The sequence below is a fragment of the Lepus europaeus genome, chromosome 5 (assembly GCF_033115175.1).
Source record: "Lepus europaeus isolate LE1 chromosome 5, mLepTim1.pri, whole genome shotgun sequence".
Lineage (NCBI taxonomy): Eukaryota > Metazoa > Chordata > Mammalia > Lagomorpha > Leporidae > Lepus > Lepus europaeus.
Genome location: NC_084831.1, coordinates 126,843,872 through 126,861,499, shown reverse-complemented (window position 1 = coordinate 126,861,499; position 17,628 = coordinate 126,843,872). Strand labels below are relative to the sequence as shown.

The following is a 17,628-nucleotide window of genomic DNA, read 5'->3' as shown; positions in this document are numbered from 1 at the left end:
CTGCCAGGTAGGCTGGAAATTGAAGGAGTAAACCTCAGAAAGGAGAGAGCCACGCAGAGGGAAAACTACCCTGCAAATAAGTCTCTCCCCAAATCCTTGCCTCCTCCCTAAATTGGCAGAGGCTGAGCAGAGATTCTAGGGAGAATGAAGTGAAATTCACAGCGGTGAGGCTAAAAGCTGCTCGGCAGAGATTTTCAGAAGCCGCCGCACCAGAGGAGAGTAAAACCCTGGAAACAACACAAATGTTCAAAAACCAGGAGGTTTGTTAAAGCAGTTACGATGCAGCTACATAGGATAGCTCAGTGAAATCATGGAAGTTTTAGACCAACATTTGACGTCCGTGGAAACACATTTCTAATTATGCAGGCTGGAAACCACGTTACTGCACAGGTGCCTAAAGCCACACAATGCACGTCGCCAAGAGTGAGCCCACGTGTAAACCGTGGACTGGGGGCGATGACACGTCCGAGTAGACTCATCAGTTCTAAGAAATGTCCCGCGGTGGTGGGAACAGTGAGCGTGGGAGAGGCTACGCGAAAGGGTAGGTGCTTAGAGGAAATCACTGAACAGTCCTCACATTATTGCTATGAACTAAAACTGCTTTCAAGTACCACTTTTTGGTAACTATGCAGAGCGGTTCCCATTTCGCGTTTAAAAACTACACGGAGTAACAAACAGTAAAAAAAGAAAATGCTCTGCGTCTCCCCGTCGGGGAATCGAACCCCGGTCTCCCGCGTGACAGGCGGGGATACTCACCACTATACTAACGAGGACAACCGCTGCTTAAGCCTCCTCATATCCGCTTAGGAAAAGGTATTCCACATTACCAGCTCAACTGGGTGAGCTGCACCTCTGCTGTCCAAACCAGTACGTTATAGTAGAAACATAAAGCGAGGTCACACGCAAACTTTAATAACCACATTGCATGGTAAAAAGAAACAGGCAATAATGATTTTAACAATACATCTATTCAACGCACTTTCTCAAAATAGCAGTCGTATTCCAACCGTAAGCAATTCCGGTATTATTGATAAGATGTATTTTAACACTGGTCTTCAAACTCTGGTATGTATTTTACACGTGCCGGCAACACACTTCACTTGACACGTTAAATTTTCGTCGGAAAAACTGTAGATTTCCAAATTTATAATGAAACAATGCAGTGTCTTAGACTCACTCTCCAACTTCAAGGGCTTACTAGCTCATGGCCACCCTAGGAACCTCTCAGAAAAAAGGAGCCCAGTTTCTGAGGCTGGGATTTAGACAAGAGATTCCCGGAATCCGGAAAATCGCAGGTTCCCCCAGAGCTGGCAGTTTCAAAAGAGAGGGAGAAGGGGAGGAAACAAGAAAGTCTTTAGAACCTAATCGCACCGCGTAAAGACAGCAGGGCAGAGACAGGGGTCCTGAAGCATATCTGGATGTGAGGAGAGAGGCAGCCCTGCAGTTCAGTTTCCGTCACACACAAAATACATGGAGCAAGTATGTTTGTATCTGCTGCGCTGTCAGCAGAAACCAATTAGCGAGAAGAATAAAGAAAAGAGAAACCACAATTGCGTTGGCCGGGAATCGAACCCGGGTCAACTGCTTGGAAGGCAGCTATGCTCACCACTATACCACCAACGCCGTTAGTTTCGGTTCCTTACAATTCTGTATATAAGAGAAGTGGCAGCTGCGCCTCCTCGGTCAGTTCTGTGTCTAACATGCCGAGGGGGAGCCCGCGGACCCTTCGCCCTGTGAGAACCTACCGACTTCTCCGGTCGGCCCCGCCAGCGCGAGGCGTGGGGCTGCGGAGGCCGAGACCGACCGTGCCGCGAGCCGGAGGCTGGGCTCAGCGCGGAGCCGGGAGAGGAAGGCGAACTCCGCTTCCTCCCGGCCCTCAGGGCACGGCGCTCGCGGGGGCCGGACCCGTGGCCCCGCGGCTCCGCACGCCTCAGCACCGCGTCCCCTGCGTGAATTTCGGCGACGGCGATTTGTGGCGGGGGGCTTGAGCGAGACCCACCGGCACGGGGCCCAGCCCGGCGTGACTGGACCCCTCGTAGAGAAGAGCAACGCGAAGGGGCGCCAGGGAGAACGGAGCCTTACGCTTTAAAGTGACGAGGAAGTGGGAAATAAGCAAAACTGTCCGAAACAGCTTTATTTTGTCCTGCTTTTCGAAGGAGTCCAGGAACGCGAACAATAAATAAAGACAACGCCAAAACCTGACAGCTTGCGCTGGCAGTCGATGATAAAAGGAAATAGGGGCAAGCGCGGTGCTGTATGTCAGGATGGCCGAGCGGTCTAAGGCGCTGCGTTCAGGTCGCAGTCTCCCCTGGAGGCGTGGGTTCGAATCCCACTCCTGACAAGGCACTTCATTTTGGCTGCCTTTCGTGATTCGATGCCTTGGAAAACCGAAAAGTCAACAGACCGAATGCCAACGGCAGGGGATGTTAATGGGGAAAAATAAACTCGTGTAGCTGGTTGTTTCCCAAGAACAACAATTTTCGGAGATGATGGCAAAAGTGCCACATTCTGATTTGGGAGGAGGCGGATGTGGAAAAAGCCTCGTTGACCTCTTAGCAATAGGGGTGAGGTTGAAGACGGAAGCATCTTTAGGTTGACTGCAACTTTAGGTTGCAGTTTCCCAACCACAGCTACCTTCTCTGTGACCTTTGGAAAGTCATTTGATCCCTCCGAGCCTTACTCTGCTGCCCATAGATGTAGAATGGATGTAGAATGGATTGAGATATCCCAGGAACTCGTTAGAAATGCACATCTCAGGCCTCCTGAATCTGCATTTCCACAAGATCGGTGTGCACAGAACTGTTCGAGAAGCGCTGGATTATCCAGTCCAGGTGCCCGGGGCCAGGAGCACCTTTCACCTGGAGAAACTCCCTCCCCGTTCATCTCACCATGACCTTTCACTCACTGTCATTCAAGAGTTTTGCCTAATGTCAGACACCGTGCTTAGGATAGAGTTCACAAAGTTAAATTAAATATTGTGTCTAAATTACAGAAGATGGTAATGCATCGGTAAGATGGATATGTAAAAAAATTAGCTGGACCTCAACCAACTGTTCAAGGTTGACATTGTCGGTGATTATCATGTCAGTATTCTGTATCCCCTGGTGTAACCTGAGCAACATGAGCTCTTCACCGCCTTGGTATTCTTTACCAAACCTCTGTCTAATCATAAAAAAAGATCAGACAGACCCAAATCAATCAACAATCGACAAAACACCAGTTCTCTTCCAGAGTCAGGAAAAATGAGAGAAGACAGAAAAGCTGCCATCAACAGCAGGAAATGAAGGCATACAACAAGTGAATGCAGCGTGATACTTTGCAACAGAAAAAGGACATTGATGGGAAAAAAACAAAATTTGAATAAAGTCCAGGGTTAATAGTTTTGAACCACTGCCCGCTTCTTAGGTTTGAAGTTTTGTCGAGTGAGAACAAGGAAGCAGAACCATGGCGGGGTGGGGGTGGGAGGAGTGATGGGCGCACATCAGGTTACTTTAGGTTACTTTCATTTTGGTAAGGACTAAAGCAAACAGACTTGTTATGCTGACTCAGGCGGACTGTAACCTCCTGTCTCAGGAAACACTGTTGTTCTGCAATCTGTCTGTCCCCTTTAAGTTTCAGTTCAGTTATAGAATATTTAGCGTGAGTGACTCCATTTCGGATTGATCTGGTCTGTGGGGGCCCATTGCAGGATCTCAGACCAAAACAGTGGCCTTCCATAATTTCAAGAGAAACTATATAAATGCTGTGGTGTCATTGTTCCCCCTTGGGGAATACAAGCAGGTTGAGGCAGTCGGTGGCGGAAATTGTGAGAAAATCCAGGAAATGGAGAATGTAATACGGGGTGTGTGTGGAACGCCATCCTTTTCTGCAGCTTCTTTCAGGATGAAGCCGGCTGGCACAGGAATTGGGCCAGGCACAGAGAAAAAAGAACCATTAAAACTAGGAAATGACAACTGAGGACATGAGCTGTCAGTGCAACCTTCCCTCTACCTGGAAGAGAGCACTCTAAGCTAAACATAATATAGCCCTGCTCTAGCCAAGCCCACTTCATTTCTAAGATAAAAATGAATTTTCTCATTTCTCATAGGATAGATGTAGTGTGTATGCCAAAAAATGATTTCCTTAAGGATTTATTTTTATTTATTTGAAAGAGTTACAGAGAAAAGGAGAGAGAGAGAGAGAGAGAGAGAGATCTTTCATACAGAGAAAAGTAGAGACACAGAGAGAGAGATCTTCCATATAGAGAAAAGTAGAGACAGAGAGAGAGAGAGAGAGATCTTCCATCTGCTGGTTCACTCCCCATTTGGCTGCAATGGCCAGAGCTGAGCTGATCAAAAGCCAGGAGTCAGGAGCTTCTTCTGGGTCTCCCACATGGGTTCAGGGGGCCAAAGGGCTTGGGCCATCTTCTACTGCCTTCCCAAGCACATTAGTAGGGAGCTAGACCAGAAGTGGAGCAGTCGAGACTCGAACCAGTGCCCTAATGGGATGCCGCCGCTGCAGGCCAGGGCTGTAACCCAGCCGCAGTGCCGGCCCCCAGGAGTTTTATCTTAGGGTCACACATGGGAATTTTCCCAGTACTCAAGCTTCTCTCCTCTCTCTTCTTTTCTGACTCCACCTTCCTCCTCTCGCACTGTCGCCACTCTCTCCTCCCTATCAGCCCGCACACTTCAGCACGGTCTCAATGTGTCTGCCTCAACCCCTTCCCTTTTCCCTGTTTTCCCAGAGAGAAATCACACAGCCTGTGAATTTCCTTCACATTCCTCTTTCCTCACCATTTGCTGCTTCTGAAAGCCAAGGCCCTGTCGTGTGCTTAATCAGCTGGAAGGAAAACCAGGGAGTGTTCAGTTTATTTATATCTATAACTGTATTTCGCAAAACAAAATCCATACACGCAAGTCAGAGACTATGCAAAAAAGGAGAAAATGATGTTAAAGTGCTACCAAAATGTTAATAAAAATTAATCGCAAATTCGTTATTGGCTCTGCTGGCTGGGGATACTAAGTAGGAAAAGAGAATTAAAGAGAAAAAAGTCAGATGTCAAAGTCTTCAGTTATAAAACATGCTGAGAAGGCAGCTTCCAGCTTTAGGGGGGAAGTCTCCCCCACCTCCCACAGTTACAGGGAGCGGAAGATGAAGGCTACAGCCAGAGCTGACTTATCCTGAGGGGGCATTCGGTCTACCTCCTCCATAACAGGGCCAGGACTGGGCCGTGCCTGGCAGACTGGAGCCCCACAACTGCTGCCCCCAGGGATGCCAGCTTCCCCCCACACACACACACAGAGCCTAGAGAAGGTGGGCGACACACTGGCCCCAGCTCCCTCTTCTGATGCTCACACGCCTCCCTCTCTGCCGGCTGGCTGGGCTCAGCCAGGCAGGACTTCCTGACACTTGTCTTTGCACTTGCGGCCTGCCCTCTCCGGGAATCTTGCCCTCCTGGGGCTTTCATCTCCAAAGGAGCCCTTTACTGGAAGACGTAGGCCTCCTGGGAGTTTTTGGTGGTCATGCCTGGGGCCTCATCCTCTGCTTTGTACTGCTCAACCTGCCCCACCATCCCCTCCACCTCCTCCTGGCTCAGCTGGCCCCTGTCATTGGTGATGGTACTCTTGTTCGCCTTGCCTGTGCTCCTGTCAGTGGCCAGGACAACTCAGGATGCCGATGGCATCAAGGTCAAAGGTCACCTCAATCTGGGGGTGCTCCACGTGCAGCAGGAGCTCAGGGTGCCCCCAGCAGGTTGCTGTTGCTGGTCATGGCCCTCTCACCTTCACACACCCGGATCAGAACCCCACGGCTAGTTGTCAGGGTAGGTGGTGAAGGTCTGGGTTTGCTTGGTGGGGATGGTGGATCAGCATGGTCTTCACCCCACCTGCTGTCTCCAACCCCAAGGGCAGGGGGGCCACATTCAGCAGCAGCCCTGTAGGCCAGAGCCTCACTGGGGTTGGTGCTCTTGTTCAGTCCCTGACAGTTGAAGAATTGCCGAAGCAGCTTCTGCACCTTGGGGATGCGGGTGGAACCACCCACCAGGATGGGGTCTTGGATCTGGGCCTTGTCCGGCCTGGCTTCCCACAGGGCCTGCTCCACGGGCTCCAGGGTGCTGCGGAAGAGGTCCGACAGTTCCTCTAAGCGGGCCTGACTGATGGACGTGTGCAAGCCCACGCCCTCCAACAGCGAGTAGCTCTCCCGGGCGGCCTGGGCGGTGGAGGGCAGGGTGCGCTTGATACGCTTGCTGGCGCTCACATCCTCCCGTGCTTTCTCCGGAAACTCCGCATCTAAGTGGCTCACCACCCAGGTGCGTGTCTCCGGCCCTGGCCTTCCGCTCATAGACACCAGAGTGGGTAGTGAGGAGCGGCACGTCGAAAGCGCCTCCAGCCAGGTCAAAAGCGAGAAGGTTGCGCTTCGCCGGTGCAGCTCCTAGGCGATGGCGGCTGCCGTGGGCCCGTGGATGATCCTCAGCACGTTGAGGCCCACGATGGCACCCGCGTCCTCGGTGGCCTGGCGCTGCACGGCGTCGAGGTAGGCGGGCCCCGTGATCACAGCGTGCCTCACGGGCTGGCCCAGGTACTCCTCGGCTGTCTCCCTCATCCCGCTGAGCACCATGGCCAAAATCTCCTCGGGGTGCACGGTCTTGTCCTCCCCGCGGTGGGAAGTGGGCACCTTGGGCTGGCCGCGCTCGCTCACCACCTGGACCAGTGATTCTGGTCCGGCCGCCCGGTCACGTCCGTGCACCTGCGGCCGATCGGAGCCACTCGACGTCGATCGCCGGGTTGTGTTATGGGGCCAGGGCCGCCTGGACTCGGGCGGTGGAGGCCCCGCAGCTGGGCGTGGTGCGGTTGCGAGGGTCGTTGGAGAGGTTCTCCACCCGACAGCGCCCAGCTCGTGGCGCCCAGGTCCGTGGCCACCGCCGCTTGCCCGCGGGCGGACGTGGCCTGGGCTTCCCGGGCTCCAGAGGGCGAGCGGGACTGCAGGCCACCGGAGTCGGGGTTGCTCGGCTGCACGGGCGCGCTCGGCGGGGCTGGGCTCTGCGCTCCTCTCACGCGCCGCGTCCACCGGCTTTCTATCCGGCCGCGGGCACCTGCCGCCGCGGACCGTCCCGCGCTCTCTCGACGGGCCGGGAGCCCTCGGGCCTGACCCACTCCGCGCCGGCGCCGCGGGCGGACGCGGCCCATCGAGGCGGGGCGCCGGGCGCCAGGGCCAGCCTGGCCACCTCTGCCTCGGAGGGGCCGCTAAGAGCCGCGGAGAGCTTCTCGCGCCTTCTCTGAGGCCAGTCCCTGCGCTAGACTCCCGACCGCGCGTGCCTCCTGGGCGGTCCGAGGCCCGCGGCTCGGGATAAGCCCCACGCGTGTTACCCTGCAAATGGCGACACAGCCTCAGAGCCAGTCGTTGAACAGTTGGTTGTTTGCTTAAGTCTTAAAATTTGTATCTTACGACATGAAGGCAGTGTTTTCAAAACTCTTCGTGGAATGAAACCAGAGACAGAACTTAGGTTAAGAAGGGTCATTATAGAGCGAACTTCGTCGCGAGCATTGGTGGTTCAGTGGTAGAATTCTCGCCTGCCACGCGGGAGGCCCGGGTTCGATTCCCGGCCAATGCAAGAGAGGCTCTTTTTTTTTTCCCCCTTGAAATTCCCTAAGTTTTGAAATTTAATATGTACAAGCAAAGTCAGCCGAAGACATTGGAGAGCGAACTGCTGTAGTGCCCAGTCCATGTTATGATCTGAAGGGCAGAGAACAAAGTATATTCAGCGGACAGCTTTGCGAACTGAACTGACTTCTTTAATACAGAGCATTTTATTACGGTTTTCCTAGTATTTGAATCTGTACTAAAAGCCAAAACAGATTGTATCGGACGTAAGTGGAAAGATTCTAAGAAAAACATTCACAACCTCCCCGTCGGGGAATCGAACCCCGGTCTCCCGCGTGACAGGCGGGGATACTCACCACTATACTAACGAGGACGGCGGTAGTGCTTTGTCTCAGCCAAAGAACATGTAGGATATCGTGTTATTGCCCTGCCTCACTCCCCACCCCACCCCACTGGCGTGTTCACAGATTCTGAAGCTGATTTTCATTTAATAGATTATTATTTGCTTGACTCAAAAGGATTTGCTAATTTTTCAGAAGAGATACTAAAACCTTCTGCTCAGTAAGTGGCTGTTTTCTCCTGGACGGGTTGGAACCCACTGGGAGGTCTTTGGGCGCTGTGTAAGAGGGAGGCGCCCCTGGGCCGATCCCTTGGTCTGCCCTCTCCCGGTGAGCTGGCAAGGAAGAGCCAGCAGTTTGCTGCTTCAGAGGTCGATTGTATAGGTGGGCGGCCCAAGGAGGAAGGGAACGTTTGAAGATGTGTGCGATGAATAACTTCCACAGTGGAAAAATCAGACTGCCCTCAACGAGAATCTGTTTCCTAACTGGTGGGAAGAAGCTGTCGATTTTTGATCCATGCACTCTTACAAAAGTCTTGGCCTGCCAGGTGTGGGTGCCAGAGTTGAAGTATTTTAGCCAGGGACCTGGAAGAATCTTCACTTGGGAAGGGAAAAGATGGCTGCGCATTGGGGTCTGTGCCCTGCCTGTTCAGGGACTGCCTTCTCTGTGCCCCTCCAGCTCTCTCTGCAAGCCTCAAAACTCCTACCCATCAGTGCACAGCCCCAAACCAGGCTGCATATGCGACTGCTTGCATGGCATCATACAGACGTTCAAGCATAGGAGAGTTTATGAGGTATGACTTTTATACACATACTTAATCATATCCATTTATGCTTAGTTTGCTATCTTCAGAAGTGAAATAACGGGGCCTGCAGTGCTGGCATCCCATATGGGCACCGGTTCGAGTCCTGGCTGCTCCACTTCCTATCCAGCTCTCTGCTATGGCCTGGGAAAGCAGGAGAAGATGGCCCAAGTCCTTGGGCCCCTGCACCCACGTGGAAGACCTGGAAGAAGCTCCTGGCTCCTGGCTTTGGATTAGCCCACCTCTGGCTGAGGCAGCCATTTGGGGAGTGAACCAGTGGATGGAAGACCTTTCTCTCTGTCTCTCCCTCTCACTGTAACTCTACCTCTCAAATAAATAAATAATTTTTTTTTTAAAAGCAGTGGAATAACTGTTGAAGTCATGACTTCAATACATATTGTGAAGTGGAGAGATGAAGTGCTAATGGCAAGTACAGGAAAACCAAGCTGTAGAACAAATTTTTTTTTCTTTTCACTTTTTAATGGATTACATACTTATTGGAGAGGCAGCATTACAGAAACAGGGAAGGAGAGAAGGAGGAGGAGAATGAGAGAGAGAGAGAGAGAGAGATAAGAACAAAATTTACGGGTAATCCAAACTGTATAGTGAGGATACTTCAAAACATCAAAACATTCGTGGACAAATAGAATTAAAAGGCAAAATTTATTTTGATACAAACAAATTTTGACATCCATGCACTGGTTTTTCATAATACACATATTCATGAACTTTGTTGAAAGACCCCTCACGTAAAGATCTGTGACAACCTCCTGTATGTTCTTGAGTAAGTCATTTCACCATCTGGGCCACAGCTGCCTTGAATTTACAATGAGGAGATTGGATTCCATTGTTGCTAAGCTCCCCTGGAGCTCAAGTTCTATTGGGGAGTGGGAGAAGAATTCAGTCAACAGACAAATAAATAAGCATACAGTACATCACATCATGATAGAAACAAGGGAGAAAAATAAAGCCAGAGAGGGGACTAGGAGTACAGAGAAGTCCCAAAAAGACAAATATCACATGTTTTCTCTGATAGGCAGTAGTTTACATAGAATACAAAAACAATGTATAAGAATGCAACTGACATTTTCCGATTTGATTATTGTTTTTAGCCATTGTCTATACCCCTGTGGAACAGTCATCCTTCTGCTTTGTATTTGTTGAATATTATGGCTGGTGGTGCATCAAGCTTGTGGTTATAAAGCAAACTGAAGTTAGGTTGTTGCAAAAATTAAAGGAAAAAGAATGGAAGGAAGAGAGGGGCTGGGGGAGGGAGGGAAGTATGGTTATCATCTTAGAATTGTATCTGTGAAATACATGAAATCTGTTCTCTTTATATTTATAAAAAATTTTAGAAAGGAATATGGTAGAATAAGATTGGATTAAATCATCAAGACGAACTCACTGATAATGTGACATTTGGAGTAAAGTCCTAAAGAGCATTGTCTTAGTCCACTGGCTATTGCTATAACAGAACACCTGCAAGGGGGCAGTTTGTTAAGGAAAGAGCTTTATTTACATCACAGTTCTGGAGGCTGGGGACCCAGGAACTGGCAGCTGCATCTGCTCAGCTGCTGGTGAGAGCCTCCTGCCGCTCCACGCGTGGCAGGAAAGCAACACAGAAAGGGGACCGTGCTCATGCAGCAACCAACCCACTCCCACAAGAAAAGCCCGAATCCACTCACAAGGGCTCCGTCCCCATGACCCAACAGCTCCCACCAGGCCCCACCTCCCAACATTGTCACTGCACTGCAGACTAGGTTTCAACATGAGTTTTGGTGGCAACAAACCCCACATTCAAGCCACAACAGACCCGATAAAGAATGATGTGGGTATCCTGGCCGGCGCCATGGCTTAACAGGCTAATCCTCCGGCACACTGGGTTCTAGTCCTGGTCAGGGCACCAGATTCTATCCCAGTTGCTCCTCTTTCAGGCCAGCTCTCTGCTATGCTTGGGCCCTGCACCCGCATGGGAGACCAGAAGAAGCACCTGGCTCCTGGCTTCGGATCAGCACGGTGCGCCGGCCGCAGCGGCCATTGGAGGGTGAACCAACGGCAAAAAGGAAGACCTTTCTCTCTGTCTCTCTCTCTCTCTCTCTCTCTCTCACTATCCACTCTGTCCACTCTGCCTGTCAAGAAAAAAAAAAAAAAAGAATGATGTGGGTATCCTTAAGAAAAAAAAATACATCCAGACACAGGAAGTAACATGGGCTCTAGGCAGAAGCGTAATTGGCATATTCAAGGAGGAGTCAAAATGAGCAAGACTAACCATGGGTGAGCAGCAGGGGCTGAGCCCAGTCGGGAAGCCACTGCAGTGGGTCTGAGTGACAGCTAACATGCCTCGGCCCAGTGTCGTAGGAGTAGCGTCCCGAGAAGCAGTCAGGTTGCTGGGTGAATGTTGATGGAGAAGCAAGATCTACTGAGGAGCTTCAGTCCAGGGGCTGGAGCCCAAAAGGTGGGTGGGGTCTCCTGGGAACCAGGTGACTCTGAAGGAAAGGCACTGGGGGAAGGAAAGGTGTGGCCTGGGAGATGTTGCCTCTGCTGTTGTCCCATGGAGTGAGGAGTGTGTCCTGAAGGCCCTGTCTCCATCAGACTTTGCGATTCCTCCTGTCCCTCACTGAGCTCTGAAGATCTCTCCGCACAGAGAAATACAGCCCTGTGTTGACTGCAAGCAGGAGTCCCATCACCAAGCAGAAAGTGATTTGGTGCCAAGGTGGAGAGATAGGTAGAACTGCCGGACCTAGTGGGAGAGGCAGAGGGAGGGGGGAAATGCAGAAAGTTGCAATAAACCGTGAGCTCCCAAGTGGGGAGCCGACTCTAAAAGCCACTCGAGCCAGGGGCTGGGGCAAGGCAGATGGGTCTCGGATTTCCCAGACCAAGCGTGAGACAAAGTGATTCCTAAATGGTGACCTTGCGCTCATCTGTTCTGAAGTTAATGTTTGTGTGGGCATCTAGGTTTGGCAAATGCTGTAGGAAACAGTGTATACACGTGTTTCTGTTTTTCGGGTTTTTTTACAACAGTGCTTCTCGAAGCCTTTACTCTGTAATATGAGCACTAAAGGAGAAGAGCACACAGCCCATTCTGTATTCGTTTGACCAGAGAACCCTTCATTGGGAAAAGCTCCTCAAGGAGTTGGGTGACTGGGGAGCCATCGTCAGGCCACCTGGAACCAGGGATCCACACCAGGGCAGCACATCTTCACACAACACCTCTGAGCCTGGGCTGCATTGTATTCACTGAATGTATCCATCAGAGCTAGCTTGCGATGCCTTCTGAAAAGGCGTGAAGAGGACCCCACACTACACACTTTCTCAAGAACGCACAGAGGCCCAGAGCAGGAAAGAGATGCCCAAGCCGACCTGTTTGCCCTCAGCCTGGACTGAGATGGCCAGGAAGCAGGCACAGGCCTCAACACCCGAGAGACAGCGGGACGTGCAACCAAGCGGAGTGGTAGAGAGGGGGAAGGGGGATGATGGATGTCTCTGCTAGACTTTTCTGTGGGGAGGCAAACACGGATTCTGTCCTCGAGAGTTGAAGCCCCAAGTGAACGACACCCGCTTCTATAACCCAGATGCTAAGTTGGAATGGAGCTGCACGTCCACACTGGGATCAGCTCAGCCAGAATGTTCGGGGATCCCATAAAGGTCAAAGAGGCCCACTCAGCGGGGTGGAGGGCTAAAGCCCAAATGGGTAACCCTCCCCCCTCCCCCGCAGCCTTCCAAGGCCCGAAGCTCCTTGGGCAGCCTTGATCCTCACCTTGGACAGTGATGGTCACAGGCTCTGATGAGTAGGTCGTCTTTCCTATGTTTCCTTTGCAGTAGTAATCACCGCTATGGCTGTGGTTTGCTTGAGCGATGGAGAAGTCGCTGTTGTAATTGAAAAACTTCTTGGATATTCCATTCTGGTAGAATGTGACCTTGTACACAGTCTTGTTCCTCCAGCCATGGCACCTCAGCACGATGGGTTCCCCCTCCTGGAACACCAGCTGGGGTGTCTGGAGCACCAGCCACTCTGAAAGACACAAACGGGCAAAGAAAAAATGCTAGGACAGCACAGCCTTTGTGGCCTCATGCTCCAGGCTGCATGACTCACAGAACTTGTTGGGCTGTTGGGCAGGGAGAATGGAAGACGCGTCATGCAGACGTGCCCATTCTCTTACAGGCAAAAGTATGCTGTTATGTCTATGGGACCCCTAGATAGAAGGTTCCAGAAGTTCTAAAAATGCAGAGGAGATATTAACAATGTTGAAGAATTTACAGCACAATACTTGATTAGGGGAATCAGTGCATTTCAGTAACTGGGGATATAGTATTTGTGGTCTGGGGATTACTAATAACAGTAATTTATGGGGGTCGGTGCTGTGGCACAAACAGGTTAATGCCCTGGCCTGAAGCGCCGGCATCCCATATGGGTGCTGGTTCAAGACTCAGCTGCTCTGCTTCCAGTCCAGCTCTCTGCTATGGCCTGGGAAAGCAGAAGATGGCCCAAGTCCTAGGGTCCCTGCACCCACATAGGAGACCAGAAGAAGCTCCTGGCTCCTGGCTTCAGATCAGCGCAACTCCGGCCATTGTAGCCAGTTGGGAAGTGAACCATCAGATGGAAGATATCTCTCCTCTCTCTCTCTCTCTCTCTCTCTGTGTGTGTGTGTGTGTGTGTAATTCTGACTTTCAAATAAATATATAAATCTTAAAAAAAAAAAACACACAGTAACTTATGAACAAGTTTCGGGAAGCCAAGGTAGGTTGCCAGCAAGTGTATTAGCAATGAAGTAGAACCTTAATGCTGCCAGCCACTGTGTCCTTTTGGGCTGCTATAGCAAAGTATGATAAAATGTCACTAGAGAACTGTGCATTCTAAGATCAAGTCACCCACAGCTTCTGCGTCTGGTGAGGGCCCACACCCTGGTTCTTGCTGTGTCCTCACATGGTGGAAGAGGACAACAAGCTCCCCTGTGTTTCTCTCTCTCTGTGTCTCTCTTAAATTTGTTTATTCATTTTGAAAATCAGGGAGAGACAGACAGAGAGATCATGCATCTGCTGGTTCACTCCCCACATGGCTGCAGTCTCCTGCCGAAGCCAGGAGCCAGAAGCTTCATCCAGGTCCCCCATGTGGGTGGCAAGGGCCCAAACCCTTGGGATATCTTCTGTAGCTTTTCCCAGGCCATTAGCAGGGAGCTGAAATGGAAGTGGAGCAGTCAAGACACAAACAGGTGCCCATATGGTGGTGGTCTTTACCCATTGTGCCACAATGCTGGCCCACCCTTGGCCTCTCCTATAAGGGCATTCATCCCATTCATGGGGACTCCGCCCTCATGACCCAAACACCTCCAAATGTCCACCTCCACACACCATTACCTTGGGGGTTAGGATTTCAACATACGAACTCTGGGAGTACATAAACATTCCCACCCCAGCATACCCTGCGTGCAATCTTTCATCTACATAAGATATGAAATGTATGGCTGAATTCAGTATTCCATTGTGCCTGACAGGCTGTAAAGAAGCTTTTAAACTTAAAATCACATTTCCTTCGTGACCTACAAACACCGTCACTCCCCACCACCTGCCCCCCTCCCTGATGGCGGAGCACTCAGATTCCACGATCCAGCTGCCCTGGAAGACAACGCTTCAGTCAACTTACTCCAGAAGGAAATCCAACTGATCTGTGATGGAAATCAATGCCATAATTTACGATGTCATATTTAAATGAAAATTCACTTGAGGCGGTATTCTGTATAGGAAAAATGTCTCTGAGACAGCATGAAACTCTAAAGTTAGGGTTCTGACTCCGTTATTCACCACTGAGCTCTTGGGTTTCACCATCTTAATTGATGAGACTAGATGGTTCCTCATCCTTTGGATGAGGTTTTTCGTTACCTAGTTTTTAGATTTTCACAGGAAAAATCAGAGGTGCCATTGACTGTTTCTAGAGAGGCACTAGAGAGAGGAAGTGTCGCCGTGACGTTGTCACTGGGTGGGGGTGGGGGTGGTGAGATTGACCCAGAATTAATCCCATCTCCTTAGAGCACCATCAACAGAAAGTGACCCTGTCGTCAGAAACTCTGCAGTAGAGCAACCTCGGGGGATGGCAGAAAAAGTTCACTCTTGGTGTTAAACAGGAGACTCTAAAACACTGGATGCTTATATAATCTTCAGGGTCTATGCACACGGTGCAACTGAAACACACTGCAGTATAAAGGTGCTTACAATTTTAGACACTCAGAGGTGTGAAACATAGTATCTAAGGGCATTTTCTCTACAGAAGCTACTAAGCTGAATACCATCAGATGGTTACATGGCCCTAAAGCAGATTGCAAGCCTCCCTTAATTCAGACCATCTCATGAATTCTCTTCTGGATCAAGGCCATTGTCTGCAGGAGCTCTACAGGAGCTGTCCTACCCATGCCCCTCGCCTCTGCCCTCACCTTCCACACTGACTGTCTCCTGCCTGCTGTTCTCTAGGCAGAAGGACCTCCTCATCTTTGCCAAGCAAGTTCCTGCCTCAGGACCCTGGCCTGTGTGTGTGCCTCCAACTGCTCTGCTTTTACCCACCGCCATCAGAGTACAGCAGATTTGCCGAGCCAATATTTCCTTCTGCTTCTCTTATACCCGTGCCGCTGGCTTCTTGCTCAATCGGGACTGAAGCAAAAGCAACCTAACAAATGCTGATGAGGTTACTAGTTCCCATCCTCCACATGTATCCCGAGCACAGGGCCGGGTGGAGAGGGAAGAGCGGCCAAAAAGGCGTGAAGCAGCTCACAGCGCACCCCCACCCCCACCCTGCAGGCCCGCCCACCCCTCCCAGCCTTCCTCCACTGACCCGAAAACACGTGCAGCTGCACGGGGTTGCTGAGGCTGCTAGGGCCTGTCTGGCACCTGTACTCCCCGCTGTCGTTCTTCTTGGCCTTAAACGTGTAGCTGGGCTGCACCTGGCTGGGGATGGCGCTGCCGTTGTGCAGCCACTGGGTGGAGTGGTTCCCGGGGCCGTGGGCCCCCTGACACGTCAGGGTCACGGAGTCCTCCTGGAGCACCCGGATCCACGGCGGCTGGAGCTTCAGCACAGGCTGCAGGACCTCGGCTGCGGGGGGGCGGGGGAGCAGGAAGAGATATGAGGGACTCTGGACTTCAGAGGAGCTCCCAGGGGAAGGCGGGGGCCCGGAGAGCCCAAGCACAGCCTCCTTCAAAGATCTGTGTGCTTGCAAGCAGCCTCATTCCCTTAGGTCTTTGGTGGGTCCAGTGGGAATCGCACCAAGAATCAAATCCCAGGCGTCCGTGGGACCCAAACTTGATTCTTGGTGGAACAGACTTGCAGCATCGCATTGTGGGGGAGGCAAGAAAGCCAGGCACAAACTCACCAGCTGTCCCGTCGGCAGAAGCTGTAAAAGAAGAGAGTGAATGAATGAAGAGCAGAGGAAAAGAGCAAATGGAGTTCTGCACGTGGTGGTGGTGGTGGTGTGTGTATGTGATATCTTGGACTCCTTCTTTCCCCCAGGAGCCGTCTCAACAACCTGCCCCCAGTTGGCCTCTTGTAAGGTCTTTTTTAACTCTTCCCCATCCCTTTGCATGGCTATAAATGTTTGGGACAGAATGGACTTCCCAAGGGGTGTGCAAGCAGCCCTGACCTTAGCAACCCCTGAAACAGAATGTAAGGTCCCCCTCTCTCCTTCCAGTCTGTTCCCAGCTTCCAGGGCCCAGAATGACCTCCCACTCACCCAACAGCAGCAGAATTGTCAGTGGCTGAAGAAGCCACGGGCGGCCGCGATCCACATTCTGAAACATGTGGGTCTTCAGGGTCATCGCAGAACTGAATCAGCCTCCAGTGGGGTTCAGGAGAAAAACTTAGAAAAGAGGAAGGAAATGATCTCATCTTGTATAGCCATCACTTATCACCAGACTGTATTTCTGCTAAACATTCAGTAACAAACCAAAGAAGGTGAGTCTGTTGTCAGATAAAGCTCTCTATCCTGTAGCCCCTTGTTACACCCTGGGGAGAGGTCGTGGCTGTGCCGGTGAAGACCCTGCTAGAGGAACACCCAGGAACAGCTGGACGTCTCAGGTCAACGCTATTCCCACCACACTCCCTGTCCTGTCTTGCTGGCCTTATACAGAAAATTCCAAATGAGTTTCAACCCAGGCAAGACACAGAGCCCTTAAGTCTGCAACCAATAGGCAACAACACTAAACAACAAAACAGGGTAGCTATCTGCAGAAGACATTTGATCCTAGAGGATCTCTAAATATACCACAGGCCTCTGCCCCTTTAACCTCTACCTCTGCCCCTTTAGCCCCTACCCTGCCTCTGCGCCTTTAACCCCTACCCTGCACACACACAAGGTTTTCAAGCATAAAAAGAATTCTGTCAAGAAAACCACAGAGCAATTTCAAATGCTATCATACAAAGGAAAACACTGCTTCTCTATATACTTAAGCTCTCAACACTTCCTACACCAAATGTGAGGCTTTTCCAAGCCCGACAATCCTCTAACACCAGCCGGACCCCCCGTGCAGTTCAAGTCCATTCTAACGCTACCTACCTGGAGGCAGAGTCAGATGGCACGGGCGAAGGGCTCAGCCCCACAGGACTGCCCTCACTACAGATGCCAATTGCAAGTGTGGGCCCCCCGTGTGCTAACTGCAGCCACAAACTGACAGTTCCTCCAACACCTCTTGAGGTTTGGTAATTTGTTAGAATGGCTGCCAGAGCTCAGGCAGGAAGCACTTAGGCTTACCCAGTTATTATAAAATAGAGGACACACACGATGAGGTCTGGAAGGACCCCACATGCAAGAGTTTCTGTCACTGGGAAGTCGGGGTGCACCCGCCACCGGGCATATAGATGCGTTCATAACCTGGAAGCTCTCTGGAACCTGTCTTTTAGGGATTTTTTAAAAAGATTAATTTATTTGAAAG

At 51.1% G+C, this 17,628-nt stretch overlaps 2 protein-coding genes and 5 non-coding genes across 8 annotated transcripts; 2 read left to right on the top strand and 5 right to left on the bottom strand.

The window, feature by feature from the left end:
- Positions 1-701: 701 nt before the first annotated feature.
- TRNAD-GUC (transfer RNA aspartic acid (anticodon GUC)) lies at positions 702-773 on the bottom strand. Its single transcript has one exon. It is a non-coding gene; the product is annotated as a tRNA-Asp (tRNA).
- A 778-nt stretch (positions 774-1,551) lies between these two features.
- Positions 1,552-1,623, bottom strand: TRNAG-UCC (transfer RNA glycine (anticodon UCC)). The gene has a single exon. It is a non-coding gene; the product is annotated as a tRNA-Gly (tRNA).
- A 635-nt stretch (positions 1,624-2,258) lies between these two features.
- Positions 2,259-2,341, top strand: TRNAL-CAG (transfer RNA leucine (anticodon CAG)). The gene has a single exon. It is a non-coding gene; the product is annotated as a tRNA-Leu (tRNA).
- A 2,269-nt stretch (positions 2,342-4,610) lies between these two features.
- HSPA6 (heat shock protein family A (Hsp70) member 6) lies at positions 4,611-7,702 on the bottom strand. The gene is given in 11 exon segments (XM_062190190.1): positions 4,611-5,372; positions 5,374-5,467; positions 5,470-5,641; positions 5,643-5,690; positions 5,692-5,790; positions 5,792-5,840; positions 5,842-5,910; positions 5,912-6,274; positions 6,276-6,411; positions 6,414-7,344; positions 7,649-7,702. Coding segments are annotated over 11 exon segments (2,211 nt in total). The 3' UTR covers positions 4,611-5,176.
- On the top strand, positions 7,518-7,588 carry TRNAG-GCC (transfer RNA glycine (anticodon GCC)). Its single transcript has one exon. It is a non-coding gene; the product is annotated as a tRNA-Gly (tRNA).
- A 177-nt stretch (positions 7,703-7,879) lies between the features above and the next one.
- On the bottom strand, positions 7,880-7,951 carry TRNAD-GUC (transfer RNA aspartic acid (anticodon GUC)). The gene has a single exon. It is a non-coding gene; the product is annotated as a tRNA-Asp (tRNA).
- A 1,566-nt stretch (positions 7,952-9,517) lies between these two features.
- FCGR2A (Fc gamma receptor IIa) lies at positions 9,518-16,515 on the bottom strand. 2 transcript variants are annotated; one of them, XR_009865970.1, is made up of 6 exons: positions 16,431-16,515; positions 16,074-16,094; positions 15,539-15,796; positions 12,476-12,730; positions 10,988-11,458; positions 9,518-10,847 (listed from the first exon to the last, which is right to left on the bottom strand). XR_009865970.1 is itself a non-coding variant. In XM_062192624.1 (5 exons), the coding sequence occupies exons 1-5, from the start codon at positions 16,513-16,515 to the stop codon at positions 11,307-11,309; spliced, it is 771 nt and encodes a 256-aa protein (XP_062048608.1). In that variant the 3' UTR covers positions 9,518-11,306. The 2 variants fall into 2 exon arrangements, 1 of the variants encoding a protein (XP_062048608.1); XM_062192624.1 differs by having other exon boundaries at positions 9,518-11,458.
- Between the last annotated feature and the right edge of the window lie 1,113 nt (positions 16,516-17,628).